We start from the raw sequence: 21103 nt of genomic DNA on the forward strand, positions 1-21103 counted from the left end.
ACGTATGCTATGTCCATTAGGCGTTAAAGGGTTAATGAACACCATATTCTTTTGGATGCTTGAATTTCAAATCAGTGGCCCTTGTGGGCTTGTTCCATATGTACAGTATAGGTTTTATCTTCTGAACAATAATAATAAAGTGTGTTTACATCTAAATGAGGCATTTCATCAGTGTTGACGTTATTCTCTACATAGTGTGTGCAAGTTTCTTAGCATAGAATCATGTTTGCCATGATTATCACATAACAGTACACAAGATTTCTTGATAGCGTGGTCGCTGTTGAATCAGGTGGCAGGGAGGTAGTCAGCCACTCTGAGGAAGTGTCATATCAATTTCCTGGAACTGATGGCTGTCTTTTTGTCTCTCAAAAAACTCAAACCCTCAGAAGATACATATTCTGTTGGTTCAAGATGACACGACTGCAGTGTCCTGCATCAAGAGATTGGGATCACGTTCACCTCCTCTCAACATGGTAATGCTAGCCATCCTTTAGATAGCACAAGTAAAGAAGTGGCACCTGTCTGCAATTCACCTCACAGGGTCTCTCAACGTAATAGCAGACTCTCTATCGAGGAAAACGACAGTCTCAACAGAGTGGATGTTGGACAACCACTCTTTTCAAACAATAGCCAACATGCTTCCACAGCCAGAAGTGGACCTGTTCACCACATACGAGAATCACAAACTCCCAGTATATGCATCTCCGAACTTGGACAATCAAGCAGTAGCAAGGGATGCCTTCCTACAAGACTGGAACAAGTGGAGGACGGTATATCTTTTTCGTCCATTGTCCCAGATTTCGAAGGTTTTGAGCAAACTCCTAACCTTCAAAGGAACAGCTTACTTAATAGCCCCAAATTGGCCAGACAGGCATTGGTTCCTATCACTTCAACAATAGGCGAAAAGATCAATTCCACTGTTGTCCGCTGTTCAATCCCAGAAAGTAGGAGGGAAAATCGTTTATGCATCCTCCTCTCTGAGCGGAGACCTTCATGTATGGATTTTTTAAACATTATCTACCGTGAAAACTAGTCACCCAACATTGCTAGGTACCTAGTGCAGAAATTACGCATGTCATCTATCCAGCAATACCAGTCCGTATGGAAGATATGGTTAAATTATATCCATACTGAGACCTCAGTTGAAATTTCTATAGAAACACTTTTAAATTTTATGATATATCTTTTTGAAGACAAACGCCTTGTAGTTACAACAATCATGGCAAACAAGGCAGCATTAACAGAACCCTTGCTTTATGGATTCGGGATTGACACCAGCATAGAAGTTGTTACTTCCCTTCTGCGGTCTTTTGCTGCACAAAGACCCGCTCACGAAAGACTCCCAATTACTTGGTCCCTAAACAAGGTACTTGGACTTCTATCTACCCCTCAGTTCAGCGGACCCAATACAACCGCAACTCACAAGCTACAAAAGGCAATATTCCTGATTGCATTAGCATCAGGAGCCCGTATTAGTGAACTGGGCTCTTAGACGGGGACAATATATCACTCAAACTGCTGATAATCAATTATTATTGTCCCCAGGACCTTTCAGAGTATGCTGACTATTGCTGGGGAAGATACGAAAAGATTGTAACCACATCCAGCATACTTCACCCTAAAAATGCAAGTTCTTGTTTAGTTTCTCATTTCTTGTTACCAAGACCCCAAAAGGTTTTTTAGAATAAGGAATAGGGCTTGAAACTTGTGGCTTGACCTCAGACCGTAAATATTTTTTCTTTGGGATGTTTGGGATTAAAATTTTGAGAGCTTAAGCCTTTTGTCACCTGTCAGTTTCTTTTGTAAAGCTCCTTGAGGATGAAACAGCGACTACACTATAAAAATACAGGTTTTGACGTAGGAAAAACCTATTTTTGGTAGTCGCTGTTGAGTCCTCAAAACCCTCCCACTTCCCTGACAAAAGGCATGGGATTTGGGCTGGGGATCATCCTACATTGACCAGCAGAGAGTAATGGAGCTGGTCTCTTGCCTGCCCTGGTCGTAAACAAGATGGCAGACGCACATGCGCAATAGTCACTTCTTGCATTTTTTGATGTAGGAAAAACTGGGTTCAGCTTTGCTGAAGATAAGGGAAAATGTCCTCTTATCTTTGAGTACATTATACTCTTATCACGTGTCATAGTGTTTTCATTACGTCTCAATACCCGGCTACAAGACCAGGCTAGAAAAATATTTCTTTGGTACGAGTCTAGTCACCATGGAGCGGTAGCACACCATGGGGGGTAACTCCTTGAGGACTCAACAGCAACTACCAAAAACAGGGTTTTCCTACGTTAAAACCTGTTATTTTATCACTCGATATTTCATCTCAGTTGCTGTTCTCTCTCCCGCTCTCTCCCCCCTATCTATATACTGTAGCTTTTTTTCTTTGTTCTTGATTTATATCATTAAAGTTACAGTAAAGTAGTGTACATATCCTTTAATAAAATGTGGATAACTCATACATGTAAAAACAAAAAAATAAACTTTTGCAAGTTCATGACACCAGTGAATGAGTGTATGCTTACATATGCATCGTATGCACAGAATTCTGTTCATCTTTGGGTTGTAAAAATAAAATATGAGAAAATACAGTAGAAATATAAATAAGAATAGTAAAATATAAATGAAAAAATCATGAACGTAACAACAAAAAACAGCTCTAGCATGTCAGATGTCTACCTAGCCCTCTTCACCCATCCAGCACTGTATCCCCACCCCTTCCCAGATTGGGAAACTGCTCCCTAGCTCCACCCACCTTCCAGAACAACCCCTTCTCTGAGTGAGTTCTATTCAGCCTTACTGCCCCTCCTTTTGCGTGGCGCCCAGCCATCTGGCCCATCTCCCCACCTTAGAAACATCTTGAGGCCTCTGCCACCCCCAAAACCCCTTTTTCAGTCTTTATGAGTGTAATTGCCAACATTTTCCTAAGGCCAAGAGACATTGCCAACCATCAGAGAATGGTTTTATCAACATTTTTTATTTTTATGTATATATCATTATCTTTGGGTTCTTGATTCCTGGTCAGGGTATGTCGGATAATTGAAGGATTACTATATTGTGCTAATTACTTTTTTCTGCATTCTTTTGACATTTTGCAGCTTGTGCTAACAGGTCCTCCTGTATAAAAGGCTCTTGGTTTGTATATTAGGAAAAATAGTGTTATTGAGGTATTCATTTCTACTCATTCCTTATCTTTTCAAGTATAGACACTTCAAATAAAGTAAAATTTTTAATGTTTTCCTTTGTTTATTTCAGAGCCCAGACTGTTACAGACAAGATCTTTTCTCTTATTCGGGAGCTTGCAGGAGACCGTAAAGATGTAAAACTTGCCGAAGTTGTTGAGCGGTGTACTAGCAAAGGATACAAACCAGACCAGGTAAGAGGGAAAACTATATCATTATCCTAGTGGTAGCTCAGATTTTTTTTATTATTTTTCTTAAAATAATTGACATGGTAATGTGATTTGAAACATAAACTCTGCAGTACTCTATGGCCTCAACTTCATGGATCGTTATAGGGTTTGGCCTCTTGTTACGTAACCAAAACCCTAGATCTAGTAGTATGGGCTTTGTGACACCCCAGAACCAGTTGAGTAATCATGGGAAAATGTCTCATGGGATCTTCCCTCTCTTGTCATGTAGCATTATTCCACTGAGTTTTGAAGGGGGTCTTGTAAGCTGTTAAATTCAGTAATGAATGTAGCAATACAGGTGTGAATAATAAAAAATATGAAAAAATTATTGTTTGCACTGCTTGGGAGTGTGATTTTGCATTTGTCTGCTGATTTCACACTGAGCAAGTGGCTACAGTTTTGTACTGCATTTTGGTATAATTAACATTTCATCAGCTTTTGCTTGTGTGCAGGCCTAATTGAAGATGTATTATTACATGTTTAATTATAGGAAATTGATTAAACCTTACACTTTGCAAAAGATGTTAGCTATTTGAGTTTAGATTATCGTACGTCATCTGTAATGTATATTTAGAAATTACGAGGGCAGTGTGGGTAATAAAAATTACATACGTAGTTGATATTACAATAATCATATTTTTCTATAAATGTACTAAACCCTTAAACTTTCCAAAATATGTTAGTTATTTGACCTTTGATTATCATACATCATCTGTAATGTATATTTAGAAACTACAAGGGCAGTGTGGGTAATAAAATTACTTATGTAATTGACATTACAATAATCACATTTTCTTATCAAAACTTGAGTAAAATTATATAAAATTCAGTAGAGAGTAACCAGTCATATAATTGCTTAGAGAAGTTATGGTGTAAATGCAATGATATACAGATGAGCTGAGAAGACATGGAAATTCGATTATTTTCACTAAAGTGTTAATAAAAGCATATATATGCTGTTATTAATAATATGTTAGTCTCTTGATTACTTGGATAAAGGCAAAATTCAGATGAGGGCAAGTTAAGAACTGTACAAGTGTAAAACAGCAACCTTGCACCTGTACTTCTCCTGCTTTGTTAATACCATGTAACCATAACACTTAATATACATATAAGCAACCCTCACACTCAACTGAAAACTTTATGCAACAGGCAGTTATCCACCTTATTTTCTCATATTTGTAACAAAGTATACACTATGAAAAAGAAAGCAACCCCCTTCTTTTTCTGTTGTAAACAACACCTAATTTGGTAGGTAGGGAGGTAACCCACTTGTGTTTACCCGCAGCCTACTCTGGTTCTGTCACCATTAATGTATTTTTATACAGCAAATTTTGTATCACTTTTTACCATATTGTATTACTGTACAGTATATACTTGTGTATCATGCATTATTTTAAGAATGAAATTTATATCTGATTTTAGAGGGTTGCACTATATGTAAGATACAATAAGTAAAAAATGCACCAAAGTTTCATCTGTACAATCAAGTTTTCTGTCTGGTGGTGGCCTCAGCCATGGTCCAGTTGGGGCCTATGGTGTTGGTACCTATAGTGCTGCCAGAAGTATGATTATGGTTAACTTTAACCTTAAATAAATTAAAAACTAATGAGGCTAGAGGGCTGCAATTTGGTATGTTTGATGATGGGTGGATGATCAACATACCAATTTGCAGCCCTCTAGCCTCTGTCATTTTTGAGATCTGAGGGCGTACGGACAGACAAAGCCGGCACAATAGTTTTTTACAGAAAACTAAAGTGTATGTGTGAACTGTTGGCCTAGGCTGGGTGTTACACTAACGGTATCCAGTTGCATACGTCAAATAGGCTATTACTGCTCAGGTAGTGGTAATGAAACTTATTTTACTTAATGAATCTGTTCATACTGTATTATTATTGTGTTATACATATTGTGAGGTTCAAGACATGTCAGAAGTGAAAGACTGATCCTTTATTATTATCGACAGGTGTTTATAATGCGGAAAGCAGACGGAAAGGTAGTGGGTGACCTGAGGCCCCCTGCTGCGTCCATACAGAAATTGTGTTTGTTAACAGGCATAAGAAGACATATATAATGCATTATAGAACATGTATAAGGCAGATATATATATAACGGCGGAAAGGCTGTACAATGATGCATACAATGAGAGACATAAAGAATCTGAAATAATAACAACATATATGACATGATTAATGTACATAAGAGGAGCGAAACACAAGAATGGAGAGGCGATTTGACGCCCTTACAAATACTTCCCCCCTCCCCCGAGACAATAATTAAAGGAGCAATTATTGGATGAAACAACATTAATCACACAATTGCTGAGGTAGTTGGAGTAGGCCCCTACTCCTGGAGAACTGTGGGCGTGGGGTGGAACCAACATCTGGGGTTGGCTCAATGTGAGCCCTGGGCCGCCCCGGACCCTGCTTTGGTGGGGGAGCAGGTGTGTCTGCAGGGAGGTACTGAGGAGGAACTCTTGGGCACCTGCTTGCCTCCTTGCATACTTCGCTGTCCAACAGGAATGCTGGCTTCAGTCTGTTGATGGTGACCCAGTCTTTACGCCTGTGGACGTCGAGATATGATGACTCTCTGGGGTCCCCTGTATGGCCTGGTCAAGGGCGGTCGACGGGCGTCCACCCTGACGAAGACTTAGGCGCAGGAGTGTAAGGCGGGTGGGCTGTAGGTGGTGGTTCTGTCAATGAAGGTCTTATGGCAGGATGTGAACTTCTGTGTGAGTTCCCTCAACCTCGGGAAGGGGGTGTTGGCGCCGACGACCCAGCGGGAAGAATTCTCCGGGAACAGTCAGTGTCTCCCCGTAGACTTTCTCAGCAGGGGAGACATTGCCATTTGCTTTCAATGCTGTGCGGAGACCCAGCAGGACCCAGGGGAGCTGTTCCTTCCACCTCTCGTTGGTGCAACGTGCCATGATAACTGCCCTAAGAGAGCGGTGCGCCCTCTCGACCATGCCATTCGCTGCGGGGTTGTAGGCTTTTGTGCTGTGTAGTTTTGTACCCATCACCCTTGCCAAGGAGACCCAGAGCTCTGACAGGAAGGCTGGACCCCTGTCTGTAGTGATGCTGTCTGGCACTCCAAAATGGCTGATCCAACTGGAGAGGAGGGCCTCTGCGTATGACGCTGTTGATGCCTCCCCCATGGGGGTTGCCTTGGGCCAGCGGGTGGAGCGGTCTGTGATCCTCAGGAGGTATCCGGCTCCTTCCGACTGCGAAAGAGGCCCGACAAAGTCGATGTGGATGTGGCCGAAGCGCCAAAGAGGCTGGGGGAAGTCGCCGACCCCGGATTCTGTGTGTCAGGATGTTTTGCTCACCTGGCATGGGATGCAGCTCCTTGCCCACTGTTGGACGTCCTTGTTGATGCCATGCCAGACGAACTTGTCAGTCATGAGGTGCGCTGTTGTGCACCCTGATAGATGGGAAAGGCCGTGGATTATGTCAAATGCCTGCTTCCTCCTCAAGGCGGGTACTAGGGGGCAGGGGCGGCCTGTGCTCATCTCGCAGAGGAGAGTTGTGTTAGAGTTTCCTAAGGGCACGTCTACCCACTTAAGAGCCGACACTGCCATTCTGTAGTCTGCCGTCTCTGGGTCTGGTGCTTGTTCTTTGGCCAGGTCTTCGTAGTCGATGCCGAGGTGAAGGGAATTGATTTCTACTCTCGACAGGGCGTCGGCTACTGGGTTCTTCCTACCAGGGACTTAGTTGATGGTGCACCCAAATTAGGAGATGGCGGTCAGGTGTCGCTGTTGCTTTGCAGACCACACGTCTCCCGGCTTTGCAAATGCATGCACCAAGGGTTTGTGATCTGTTAGGATCGTGAATTCGGTCCCCTCCAGCAGGTACTTGAAGTGTCTCACGGCCTGGTAGATAGCCAGCAGCTCCCTGTCGAAGGCGCTGTAGCGGGTCTCTGCTGGTGAAAACTTGTGGCTGAAGAAGGCCAAGGGTTGGGGGGGGGTGCCATTCACCAATTGCTCAAGTACTGCGCCGCAGGCATTGTTGCTGGCATCCGTTGTCAGTCTGAGGGCGGTTGCGGGGTTGTAGTGAGTCAAGGTAGTGGCATTGGCAAGGGCTGTCTTTGTTTCTATGAATGCCTGCTGCTGCGGAGCCTCTCAGGTCAGTGTTTTTGGCTTGCCCTTCAGGATTGATGTCGGGGGTACATAGTGCAGGCAACGTCTGGGATGAAGCGTTGGTAGTAGTTTATCATCCCAAGAAACTCCTGAAGGGCCTTGATGGTTTGTGGTTTCGGGAAATTCTCTATAGCTTTTACTTTAGAGGCCGTGGGGCGCACTCCTGCTGGGGAAATCTCGTGCCCGAGCGAGTCTACTTTTTCTGTCCTGAAAATGAGTTTGTCGAACCTGACGACTAGTCCGCTGTCCTGCAGACATTTCAGGACGGCGCGGACGTGGCAAAGGTGTTCCTCTGGGGACCTGGAGAAGATGAGAATGTCATTGACGTAGCAGATGCAGAAAGCCAGATCCCCCAAGATGGTGTCCATCAGGCGCTGGAATGTGGCACCTACGTTCCTGAGACTGAAGGTGGAATAGGAAAATGTATAAGTCCCGAAGGGCGTGGTGATGGCGGTCTTTGGGATGTCGTCGGGATGCACAGGGACTTGGAAGTATGACTTCAGCAGGTCCATTTTGGATAACATCTTCATGCCGTGGAGGGCACCCGTCACGTCTTGCATGTTAGGGAGGGGGTAGTGGTCTGGTGTTGTCAGTAAATTCAAGTGCCGATAGTCCCCACAGGGCCTCCATGAACCATCGTACTTCTTTACCATGTGGAGGGGAGACGCCCACAGGCTTGATGCTTTTTTACAGACACCCATCCGTTCCATCTCTGCAAAGGCCTGTTTGGCGTCTTGTAACTTTTGGGGGGACATTCGTCGGAACTTGGCATGGGTCGGTGGGCCCGTCATGGTGATATGATGAAAGATGCTTGTGCTTTGCTGAAGCCCCTGGTGACTGGCGTAGCTCTGGTTTGAATACATCCAGGAACTCCTTTAGGAGGGAGGTGTAGCCGTTGGGGGCTGTGGAGCAGATAGCAGGCATTCCAGGTCTGGTGGAGAGCTGACGGGAGTGGCAGGTTCCTGTGTCGAGGAGGCGTTGTCTTGCGATGTCGACCAGAAGCCCGTGTTGCCCTAGGAACTCTGCGCCCAGCAGGGGGAACTTGACCGCCGTGATGAGGAAGGGCCAGTGGTATCTGCGGCCCAGAATTGAGATAGTCTGGGTCGTCGTGCCATGGGTGCGGATGGGAGTTCCGTTTGCTGCTATGAGGGCGGGTGTTGAGTCCGGTATCTTTTCTAAATCTTCCCCAGATGGCGGGAAGACCGACTGTATTGCTCCCGTATCTACCAGCAGGCACTGTTTCGAAATTTCGTCTCTGTTGAAGAAGCCTGCTGGTCGGGGGGGGAGTTGGATTTCGCGGCCACAGCTGTTACTTGTGGCCGCTTTTGTCGTTTTGTAAAGGAACAGGGAGGTCTGCGGTCATTTTGTAACGGAACAGGGAGGTCTGCAGTTCCTGGCTTTGGTGCCGAATTTTCTATGGAACGGCATGTTTCAAGGCCTTGGTGGCCTTGTGTATTTTCTGGGTGACATCGACTCTGGCGTCCATGTCGAGGGCGTCTGCGTCTTTTATCTGGCTCCTAACTTCCTGCGTGAGGCGCCAAAGGAAGATCACTCTCGTTAAGTCTACCCTCCTCTTCCTCCCGTTTTCGTTGTGGCCTGGCAGTGTTACCAACCCCCGTAGTTTGTCCCAGGCTTCCCTGGGTGATGCTTCTCCGAGGGGCTGGGATAATAGGTCAAGGCCGCGTAGGAGACCTTGTCCGGCTGCACATCAAGCCAGGGGGAGATTCTGTTGAACACCTCTTCTGGGAGCACCATCATGGTGACGTCGGATTTGATAGTATCTTCTGAGATGCATGCCACGCGAAAGTGCACGAACCGTGATGCCATGTTCTGCCGCGAAAACGGAGGAAGTTTGACCGCGTCTGGCTTTGTTGGCGAGAGGGGCATACAGACGATGCTCACGGGTTCATATTGAAGTTCAGCTTCCGACATCTTTACTACTCACACACAAAACGCGGGAAAATGCACCGTATTGAGTCCATTAATGGTGCTGATTGTTTGAGTGGTCAAACAAAGTGCCAAAACGTGCTCTTTTTGGGTGGGCCGTATTTGGTCTGTTATTAACAGACCAAATACGGCGCCATTAACAGACAGTTAATGGCACAGTTTCCACCAGGGAGGGAGCTATCAGAGGCCTAAACTTTGACACCGTATTTAGTCCGCTAAAGGATCTCTGATGGTAGGCTGTGGCCATTTTTAGTCTGTTAATGGCTGGGCCAAAACTGCGCTACCTGTCACTCTGGGGTCACCAGTGTGAGGTTCAAGAAATGTCAGAAGTGAAAGACTGATCCTTTATTATTCTCGACAGGTGTTTACAATGCAGAAAGCGGATGGAAAAGTAGCAGGCGACCTGAGGCCCCCGCTGCGTCCATACAGAAATTTTGTTTGTTAACAGGCATACGAAGACATATATAATGCATTACAGAACATGTAAAAGGCAGATATATATATATCGGCGGAAAGGCCGTACAATGATGCATACAGTGAGATACATAAAGAATCTGAAGTAATAACAAGTAACATATATGATGTGATATGTACATAGGAGTGAAACACAAGAATGGAGAGGCGATTTGACGCCCTCACAATATAATCATCATCATATAAAAAAAAAACTATCTGCCCATATGCATTTAAGTAGGCCAGGCTAATGTTCATGTTCTCAGAATCAGCTGATTTAGGCCTACTACCAAAATGATCAGGAGAATTATTTATTAGCTTCTAAAAGAAATGGATTATTAGTTGTATTATTTTTACTATTGTATATAAATGTAAAACAAGGTATACAAAGGTAAACTAACATAAACTAAAATCCCTCAAAATTGTACAGTAGCTGTTTCTCGATCCAGTTGTTTATGGCCGTACTTTTTTTTTAAGTGGTTAAATATAAGAGATGATTATGAATTGTTAGGTAAGTCATAAGTTTGGTAATCTTGTTTGAAAGCCTAGCCTAGTATAGTATACTGAAAATGAAATTCTCTATACAAGCATAACCTAGTCAGTATAATCTACTGAAAATTGAATTCACTTGGTCAGTAAGGGTGAGTTTTACTCTTTACTTTAACGAGAAGATAGGTTACAAATGATGCAGGAAAAGAGGTTAGCCAAATGTTATCTGGGCTATCGGAAATACAATTCTCATGATGCACGATATATAAGATGAAATCATGTTTTGGTGACAAAATTTTAAGGGTCCTGTGATTCATTACCATACTGCATTATATTTCATTTAGTAATTGGATAAATTTGCCTTTTTATTCATAGTGTTTCCGTACATTGAATTACAAAAAGTATTGCATCATTCATATTACTCTGTAGACTTGGCTCTTTTAGTATGTTATTTGTAAGTTATTTAAAAAGTTATCATTAATCTACTGTTTTATTATGATCACTGGGTCTTCATTTTGCTTTATCATGGAAACTATGTGTTTGTGTAAAAAACCTTGTTATATCTTCAGTACATACAGCATTTCTCAGTGATGATGTGTCCGAAGCAGATTCATCTTACAAACACTACTAAAAAGTAATTAATCATTGATTTTTCATTTCATTTCATTTCATAATATCACAGAAGCTTTACTTGAGTGTGTGTGTTTACATCTACGTGTGGCATTTCATCAGTGCTGACATCGGTGTTTAGCTTTATTATATTATTTTCCCACACCCATAACACAAGAGTATATTTTATCAGTGTTCATATTCCTCTCAAATATAATATTCACTTTCATATTAAAATATTAATTAAAAATATGCACTAATGCAAAATTCATCATTAATTTTATCATAGGTGTTGGCAACATGTTGAGCTACCTATAACTTGTCTCCCATCCCTCAACCAAACTCTATATGCACACTAGGGGATATCAAATGTACTTCTCTGTCTCTTTTGGGTTGTAAATTCTATTGTTTTTTCTTATTTTATGAAGTAAAAAAATTACAAAACACATTAAAATAAAAATTGAGTAAGTACAGTAAATATAAAAGTGAGAGTAGTGTAAAATGAAGATAAAAAGGGGAGTGTGCATAACTATACTGTACATGCACACTCTAGGGGATGTCAGATGTCTTTCTCTGTATCCTTTGGATTGTAAATTTTATTTATTTATTCTTTTGTTTCATTTTGTATGCAGTGAAAAATAAGACACAACATAAAAATAAAAAGAAAATACAGTAAGAATAAAAAATGAGAATAGCATAAGATAAAAGTTTAAAAAAGGGAAGATGTGTATCTTGAAGGCTTTAACTTATGGGGCATCAGTTGTTTCTCTCTATGTGAGTTGTGCTTGAATATTTCATTACAGGTTATAGTACAGTACTGCAATATCTTTTAATAAAATGTGGGGGAAGCATAAATGTAAAATAACAAGAAACAAAAAAAAAAGCTCAAATGAAGACAAACCCCTCTCCACACGTCCCACACTGCATTCCCACCCCCCTACCAGCTGGGAAACTCATCCCCCAGCCACCCATGTTCCAAAACAATCTTTTTTTCTAGGTGAATCTTCCTCCCTTGGCACCCAGCCTTCTATTGTCACTGCATATTCTCTGTTTTATGCTGAGATTTTTTCTTTGTTAGACACATGCATTACATTCCTGTATTTTTTACTGCTAGCATTTACCCTGTTTTGCTTGTGCCCCTCCTGTAACCAAGTAATTGCTGGATTTATTTAAATTTGTGGGCTGAAATTTTCATAGTGTGCTCTTTTTGTTCTTGGTGTGCAAGCCATGTAGTTGACCTCTTTAGTGTGTCGAGTGCTTTGTACTAGACCCATGTGTGTTTTGAGGCTCCTGTGTGTTCATATGGTTACTGTAGAGGAGGGTAAACATAAATTAGATATAGTGCGCCTCCTTAGCATCTCTCTTTATCTCTTACGTCTTCTGTCCTGCTTGAGGGAAATGCAAGAGGGATAAGTCCTCCTCCAGGAGGAGTAGGAGCAGTGTATATGACTAGAGCAGGGGCAGAGCAGGTCATAAGGGAGAGCCCGAATGAATCCAGAAGCCATTCCCCTACCAGAATCAGAGAGAGCAGCATAGTGGGTCATTAGGATGTTCTTACAGTCCCCGGAGGTGTTACCATTCCAGGTCCCAGTTGTGATACAGGAGGTCTGGATGTATCAGAGAGACAGGACAGGTGCTCCTGGAGTGGCGTAGTTTTTTCTCGTCCCACTCCAGACACAGCAACTCAGAACATCGTTCCACAGACTCTTGTACAGAGGACTCCCGTATGTGCCATCTAGTTTCTACCCAGTGATGGAGAGGACAGTGCAGCAAAGACTGAGCGGGGAGGATTCCTCCTGAAGCAGCAGGGAAGAGAGGTCAGAGGCACTGCAGGATGCAACAGAAGACGACAAACAGGATGAACTGGCACAGTTGGAGGCATGGAGGAGGAGATAGGATTCAAGTTTGCTGCCCTGCCAGGTGAAATATTACAAGCCGGAGAAGTCCTCCAAGTTTCCTCAGGAGCAGATCCAACCATCTGTAGGGTGGGGAATAACAGTCCCCTCGAACATTTCAAACAGCAGGGCATCAGGCTGAACAGCACTGAGGCCAACAATGTGGAACTGAGTTGGCCAGGACCTTCAGGACCATTTCCGGGTTTGACAGGTGTCAGGGGGCCCTGAAAAGAGTCCATCATCCTAGAGTGGGTGTTTGTTGTCAGGAATTACCTGGCATCCTGGGGGAAGGTCCTCTCATACGTTTTATGTCAGGTAGGACACTTGTGTATAAATACAATGCTAAAGAGAGCCATTCCTCTCTGTTGTCCATAAGAGCATCTCGCAGGAGAGTTGGCTATCCCAGAGGAGCAGCCCATTGGAAGATTTCCCTTACTACTTTCCACAGCAACAAGTCCAGGAAGCAGTTGAGATGAGGGTGAGAGTTGCAGAACACTTGCTTCTCGCAGGCAGCCTCCTCTCAACCACTTCTCTAGTCCAGGGGAATTGCAAGTAGGGCAGCACCCCTCAGCAGGTAACTACACTCCAGTGGTAGGCATTTCTCTCCCCAGTCTAGATTCCGTCAAGAGAGGCAGAGTGGGGACCAAGCAGAGGAGGGGACATTGCTTCACAGTCATTTAAAGCCCCCTGCTGGCCCATAGGAGAAGCTGCCCTGGCAAGAGGCAAGGTTCCAGGTGAGATGAAGACAACCCCTCTTGAGCTGCCACTGTTGGGGCGGGTGCCTCACAGACAAGTGGATGTTGTGGCAGTGGTGCAGAGCAGAGGAGTGGATGGTGTCAGTCCTTGACCAGGAGTACAGGTTGCCCTTCAGGCCAGTGTAAGTCCCCATGTCCCAACTTCTATCCCATTTCTGTCCTACCAACCCAAAGCATCGAATGGAGAGCCCTTCAAGGTGGCCCCCACCCAGGAAGTGCTTGGGGTCACCAGAAGAGCACCATGGGGAAACGGTGAATACTGGATAGACTCCCGTTCTTTTTAGGGAATATGATATGATAGGCTTATTATGAGTAGCTACCTGAAACTTTAAGGTACCTCCCGGGAGCAACCAGGCCACCACTGGGGCATGCTCTCCTGAGATATTAAGGAAAAAAATGTCCTCCCTCCTAAGGGTGAGGCTCCGCTTATGAAAGTGTAGGTTTGTATTCCTGTAGGAACAAATAACAAATTTTAGAAATTTGTATTTTCCCTAGGATATGAACCATAGCTTTCATAAAGGAATTTACCCCACCCCCTCTTCCACCCCTTGCTTTTCCAATCTCCCATCATAGGGATTGGGTAATTGGAGTGATCAGGCTAACTCTCACATTGGATGAGCTGACTCGGTTTGTGTGATTCACAGGCCTACTTTATAGGATTTTAATTTTTCTAGTTAGTCCATGACAGCCAAAGCAAACCTTGCATGAGAGACCCATTTATGAAAGCTGTCTGTATCCTAGAAAAAATACAAATTTTGAAAATTTATTTTTTGTGTGCCATATCAGATTACAGTATTGCTTTAAAATATCCTCATTAAGTCCTTCAAACCATTAAGTTATATCTTTATAATGAAGAGATAAACATGTGCAATAGTGTTAAATATTTGGGTATAATTTTTGACCAACATTTAAATTGGAAAGATCATGTCAAATATATCAAAGCCAAAGGATCTAAAGCCCTTACTTTATTAAAGAAAATCTCACACACCAAATGGGGTGCAGGACTCCAGACACAATGTTAATGTTATACAATGCAACAGTACTATCAGTTATAAATTATAGCTGTCAATTTATTCAACTGCCTCAGAAACAACTTTAAAATCTCTAGATGCTTTTTCACGAGGAGTAATATGTACAGGAGCCTTCCGCTCATCTCCAACTGTCTCTATCCTAGCAGAGGCAGGCCAGCTGCCTCTAAAATATTACAGAGATCTAATTACTTTAAGAAGAGGTTTATCCCTTCAAGCAGGCACATCTCCTGCATCAAATAAATTTCTCAATCAAAATACAAATAATAACCCAAATCAAAACTCATTTACTAAAAAAACTAATCATCTATTGAATTTACATAACATGATACCCAAATTTACCCAAGAAATAAATCCGGTCACACCATGGACACTAAAAAGGGCAAAACTATGCACATATTTATCATATCTTTCAAAGAAATATATGTCCAACACAGAAATGTACCATCAACATGCCACGGAACACATAAGACGGAAGGGTAATCCCTTCATAATCTACACAGATGGATCCAAAAATGAAGCTGGAGTGGGCTCATCAGCCTATTCAAGTGATAAAACTATCCAAATGGGCCTTCCTCTAATATCATCAGTATTTACAGCAGAATTAACAGCCATACAATTGGCTGTCAAGATTATAACAAAAAAAGGAATTCCTTCAGCACTCATATTGAGCGACTGCAATAGGATCATTTAAATCAAATAATCACCTTGTCCAAAATATACAACGGAAATACATCAGTTAATTACAAACGGCCTTCAAATTCAAATTTGTTGGATCCCAGCCCATGTAGGCATTGAGGGTAATGAGAAAGCAGATAAAGCTGCAAAATTGGCTTGTACAATCCCCCAACTACTATGAAAGCACCCATATCAGACTGGCTAGCATCAGTTAAACCCTTAATTTATAGGGATTGGCAAAATGATTGGACAAATATACCCCCACAAAACAAACTAAAACAAATTAAGAACGAAGTTTAAAAATGGCATTCTTCTACCCAAAAGCAAAGAATCAATGAGGTTATTTTAACAAGACTCAGAATAGGACAGACTCACACATGGTCATCTGATGTCAACTCCAGATCCCAGTAACAATCAAACACATCTTGATTGACTGTCCCAGATGGCATCATGAAAGAAAGACTTATTTACAAAATAAATCAATAAAGGATATTCTAAGAAGGCAATAACTTTTCAATTAATAATTCATTCTCTTCCTAAACAAAATTAAATTGATAAGTAAAATATAATATCAGATTTTGTTTTTTTCCTCGATTGTTTTTTTCTAATTCTCCTCCCCTTTTTTTTATTATTTATTTATTTAGTTAACTACTTAATTTTTTTATGTACTCTTTCCCCCATTCTTTTCCCAGCCCGAGAAGAACCCTAAAAGAGTTCAGAGGTCTGGTTAAACAAATCATTTATAACTAACTAACCTTCATATGCAAATTTTGAATGAAATTATATTAGATTTTCAATGTTGGAATATCAGAAAGCAAGTACAAAATGATAAAATCAGCAGAAAACAGTATGTATACTCTCACATGCAGTGTATGTGGTACTTATTATTATTACCTATTAAGCTTGCATGTATTGCTGAATTTGTTACTGTATTAATGGCTTGCAAGGAAAGATATAGACAGAACAGGAATTATGGTAAATTAAAAAGAAAAGTGGCTAGATCAAGAAAGCTTACAACATTTTAGCTGACATTCTTCTTTCAACAGTTGTAACTTTCTCAACATATCATACATATTATATTCCACCCACCCCTAATGCTATAGCTACCTCATTTCACAGCAGTCCTTAATAAGAAAGGCATAAAAATCTGCAATCAAAATGTTGGTGTGGCAGTAGCAAATGTAGGGGTGACAGGCAGTGAGTGATGCTGTCCAGAAATGCCATTACTACTCAAAAGTTTAATATCTTGTTTTTTTCTTTTTATTGTAAAAACTATATGCCATTAATATATTTTTTTACACAGTAAACTATTTTAATGCTTAAACTTTCCTACTTAACATTGATATGGATAATATTGAGCTTAAGTCAAAGTTAGTTAGGAATCATTGGTGGTAGATAGAGCATGCTATTTAAAAATGATAAAATTAAAAAATTTGATTTCCTAATTTTTGTCATTGTACTATTGTAACACTTCATATTCTGATATCTTCTTTAACATGTATTGTTGTACACAATAAAGTAATATTTTAGTAATTATTCACTGAAATATCTGTAATGACAGTACATGTTATTCATTTTTAACTAGAACTCCCATACTCCTAAGTGAAAAATTCATTCTTAAATGAAAGAAACCAAATGGTATGGATTTGTCAGTGAATTTGGCCAGACACATTTGAAAATTAACCCTCTTTATTAGGCCTACAAATAAAAGAATCTTTATGTCAGTGAGCAGGATATTCATTATTGAACAAAAATTGCAAATTCATTCATACAAAAGAGAAAAATAGCACAACAAAAACACACACAAAGAATAGTTTAGCAATATCACGCCTTCATAAAGCCCCGTACACACTATGCATCATGATGCGCACAGTGTTGAACGGATGTAAACCCCTTTTTCAACATGAAGCCGCATCACCAACGTGTTGATGAGCCGGAGCGATTTCAAAAGTCTGCTCAGTGATGCATCATCAGTCAGAGTGGTAGGGCGTCTGCTCAGCTCCAGCGCCGATGGCTCAATGACCACCACCCGCCAAACCCCTTGAATGGACAAGGACCAACACTACATTTTATTGAATTGCATTTTTATTCTGAGATCCATTTGCTCATTAACCTTATCTGCATTTACTTTCTTTCGGAAGTTATCTTTCCTGCTGAAATCCTTACTCCCTTTCTTCTAATTTTCCTTACGAGACTTCTCTTTCTTTCTCTCACCTTCCAGCTGAAGACCTGATCTATCCTCCTGTATTCCTGCACAGTCTTCCAGTCTGTCTTGCAATTTCTTTTTCCGCTAAGTTTCACATTTCCTCTTTTCACCACTCTTATTCCCTCTTCCTAAACCTAAAGTCACTCACTGCCGACTGACTTTATCTTAGAAAAAAAATATAAGAAGCTCATTTTCTCTCAAAAATATATTTTGTAAATATTTTTCCTTGAAAATCATTTTCTAATGAATTCCCTTTCCAAACATATTTCTACAGGCTCTTATCTCATGTACCCCAAGAGCTCTGCCTTCCCAATATGCCATCTCTTTTTCATTGACCTATTGGTGCACTTGCATGCTCTAAACACTTGCAATGCACAGATTCAAACTCTTCAAGAAACTCTTGTACTCTAATTCTCTTTCAGTCCTGACCCACACACGTTCTCTAACAGAACTTTCCCTTTTGCCAGGCTCAATCTTACCCCACACAATCTTCATACTAAGACATATGTACTCTTAATCCCTGCCCAGAGTTTCATTGATTCCACAATCAATACAACTTCCCAACTGTACACTTTCAGCTATCCTCAACACACTGACCCTTTATCCTTACCATTCCCACACAAAATGCCTTTATTCACCTCTATCTCACTCAGTGCCAAACCAGGCAGCTTCCCTTCTTAAACCCATCAGCTATCATACATTCCTTATCTTCTGCACCACTTTAATATACATTTAGACCAGGAAGATGCATAGAAGTACACGTTGTGGGTTTACAAACCCTATACCAAGGCTGTTTTATGACTTTCACACTGTGCACAGTAGTAGGAATGTTATTTTCTAGCCATTTAAGAGAACTGAGAATCTGATGCTATTCGTCTTGTGGAGAACCTCATCTGCCAATTTGCAGGCATTTATTTTCACCACATCTACTGCGCGAGAACAAGTGGGCAGTGTTGCAGTACAGTTTGGCCGCTAGTAATTTTATTCAAAACCACTACTGCATCACATGGCTGATACATGATGCATAGTGTGTATGGGGCTTTAGACTAGCTTGTCCAGGCTGACATGCAGAAAATTATGCTAGACATAAAGATCATATTTTGATGTGAAGTGCAGGCACTCTACAAGGGAGACAAATACACTTTGGGAGAAAGGTGCAGAATGGGGCATAATTGGTCAGTACCCTGGAAACAAAAGCTGCCTTGTATGGTTAAACAGGCAAGCATTTGCTGCATTCATTTCAGCATCCGTAATGTCTAGTCCACTTACCAGACTATTCTGTAAGAAATATGATTTTTGATTTTCCAGGCTTGGACCTATCTTATAAGTAATGAAATTCAATTAGTAAAAGTTCTTGAAATTGAGATGCCAGAGTATTTTTTCTCTAGTTTTCTTTCTTGAACAAGTAATGAATAAGGTAATTTTTGTTTCAGGTTAATGAATGCTTGGAAGAGTACGAAGAACTGAACGTTTGGCAAGTGAACCAAGCACGCACTAAATTATGTTTTACTTAATGCAGTGTTGTTCTCAGTGAATTTTCTTTGAAGATCAGTTCATTCAGTATTGGTGGCTGCAGTGATTAGATAGGATTTATTAAGGACCTGTGGTATATATATTAGCATGAAGTTTTCCATTATGTAATAGTGTTACAGGTTGACAAATGTATATTTTCTTGTTTTAATAAAGAATAATTTCTAACTATATTTTACTTTTGATAAAGGCAGGGCATGACAATTGGAATCTTTACAAGTATTCCATAATTCACTTGGGTCAGAACTGAAACTCATAAATTGTACTATTGCATCATTAAACTGTATACATATGCCATTATGGTTATTTGAATTAATAAAAAATGGAGCTTAGAATCCCCCAAATATTTTGTTAGTTGGTCCTGAATTTTTCTTATGTTATAATATATTTGTGTAGTTGCCACCATAACACACTATAGTGGCTTTTGCTGAATTCAAAATTTTTAGGTGTTATATAACCAAAACAAGTTTACAGTATCATGAAAAAAGCAGTTCTTGTGTTTAAATACCATATACCAATGTATGTTGTCATCCACAAGATTTAGGAAAGCAAAGTAAATTATAAAAGAGAATTTCTAAGTGCAGAAGAAATTAGCAAAGCTGGAGGTGCACAGCAACACTAATGTAAGCAATTTTTTGTAAATCAGTATTTGAAAACCAGGATGTAGGCCCAGCTAGTGGTTCAAGGTCTTTTACAGCATTTTATGTCGCTTTTATATGTTCAGATAATGTTCCCATAAAATCAAGATTGAGGTAAGTAAAACTATAAGTGGGTGGTTATTGAGGAAGAGCTGGTTTAGCCTGCTGATACTGTAAGGTTATTAGATCTGTGATGCCATTCAGTGTACTCTCTTAATTTTTATATAATATATACCTTTGCCATTTCCATGTCATTCCACTCATTTCAGCTGATTTGGAAAATGGCACGGAATTGTCAGAATAAAGTTTGCATGAGGAATTTGTTTTTAAATGCAAAATGGCAGTTGGACAAAGGAGAGATCAGAGGACTTGTACTGTTAAATGAAAAGAATAGGAATTGATATGTAGAAAGCAGTGCAGTTGGAGAGTGAAAAAGGCAAGTGTTTTTGCAAGCCACACTTAGGAACTACAATATGGAAACATTTCTCAAGGTTGAGAGCTGTTAGCAACATAATGTCAAATGTCCAAAATGCTGGGTAAGTATTTAATACTGGACATCAAAGTATAGGACTGTATATTCTTTATTTGTAATGAAATACTCTGAGGTATAGCCTCAGTAAAGGGTACCTTCTACCTGACTATTTAAAAATGTTATTACTGAATAGTTAATTAGAGCACCAAGTGAACATTATTAACTCTTATATTAGACTGGCCCAAAGGGTTGTGTGCTTAATAGATTTTTGTTCCTACATGAATACAAACCTACACTTTCATAGATGGAGTTATCACGCTTGGCATGTCTGCCGTTGAATCATCTGAAAATAAAAAAAAATGCTATTAAGTAGGCCTACAGTCACCTGGGCCAGCCTTACTCTTCCATTGTGCTTGCAGCTGCATCTCAGTTCAGTACATTCACTGAGTTATTTCCCGTTTTCATTGTATGGTGTCTGTGTGCGTGCCCTTTACGTTATTTCTGTGTCAGGGTCATTGCCCCCAAGTCATTCTCTCCTCCAGTAGAACAGTCTCTCTCTCTCTCTCTCTCTCTCTCTCTCTCTCTCTCTCTCTCTCTCTCTCTCTCTCTCTCTCTCTCAAAGAGAAGGGATGTGTGCATACCTGTTGTGAGAAGCGTGAATCGCTTCGCCATCACTTTTGTTCACTTTGAGTGTTGGCCAGTGTGTTTTCTTCCGAAGGGCAAGAGCCTTGTGTGCCCTCTGTTCCTTGGTATTTTTCTTAAGCACATGTTAAGCACCCTTTGTTTTTCTTGAGGTGCTGCATGGTACCCACATGTGTATGACCTCCCTCTCTGTTCTTGGTGTGTATGGCAA

At 41.1% G+C, this 21103-nt stretch overlaps 1 protein-coding gene across 1 annotated transcript in view; it reads left to right on the top strand.

Moving 5' to 3' along the window:
- Mcm7 (minichromosome maintenance 7) overlaps window positions 1-19484 on the top strand; it is a 224013-nt gene extending 204529 nt beyond the window's left edge. The window contains exons 13-14 of the mRNA XM_067108054.1: window positions 3259-3379; window positions 19044-19484. Of these exons, the coding sequence (XP_066964155.1) occupies window positions 3259-3379; window positions 19044-19124 (202 nt within the window). The 3' untranslated portion in view covers window positions 19125-19484. The remainder of the gene's footprint in view (window positions 1-3258; window positions 3380-19043) is intronic.
- The last annotated feature ends 1619 nt before the right edge of the window (window positions 19485-21103 follow it).

Source organism: Macrobrachium rosenbergii, chromosome 8 (genome assembly GCF_040412425.1).
Source record: "Macrobrachium rosenbergii isolate ZJJX-2024 chromosome 8, ASM4041242v1, whole genome shotgun sequence".
Classification (NCBI taxonomy): Eukaryota; Metazoa; Arthropoda; class Malacostraca; order Decapoda; family Palaemonidae; genus Macrobrachium; species Macrobrachium rosenbergii.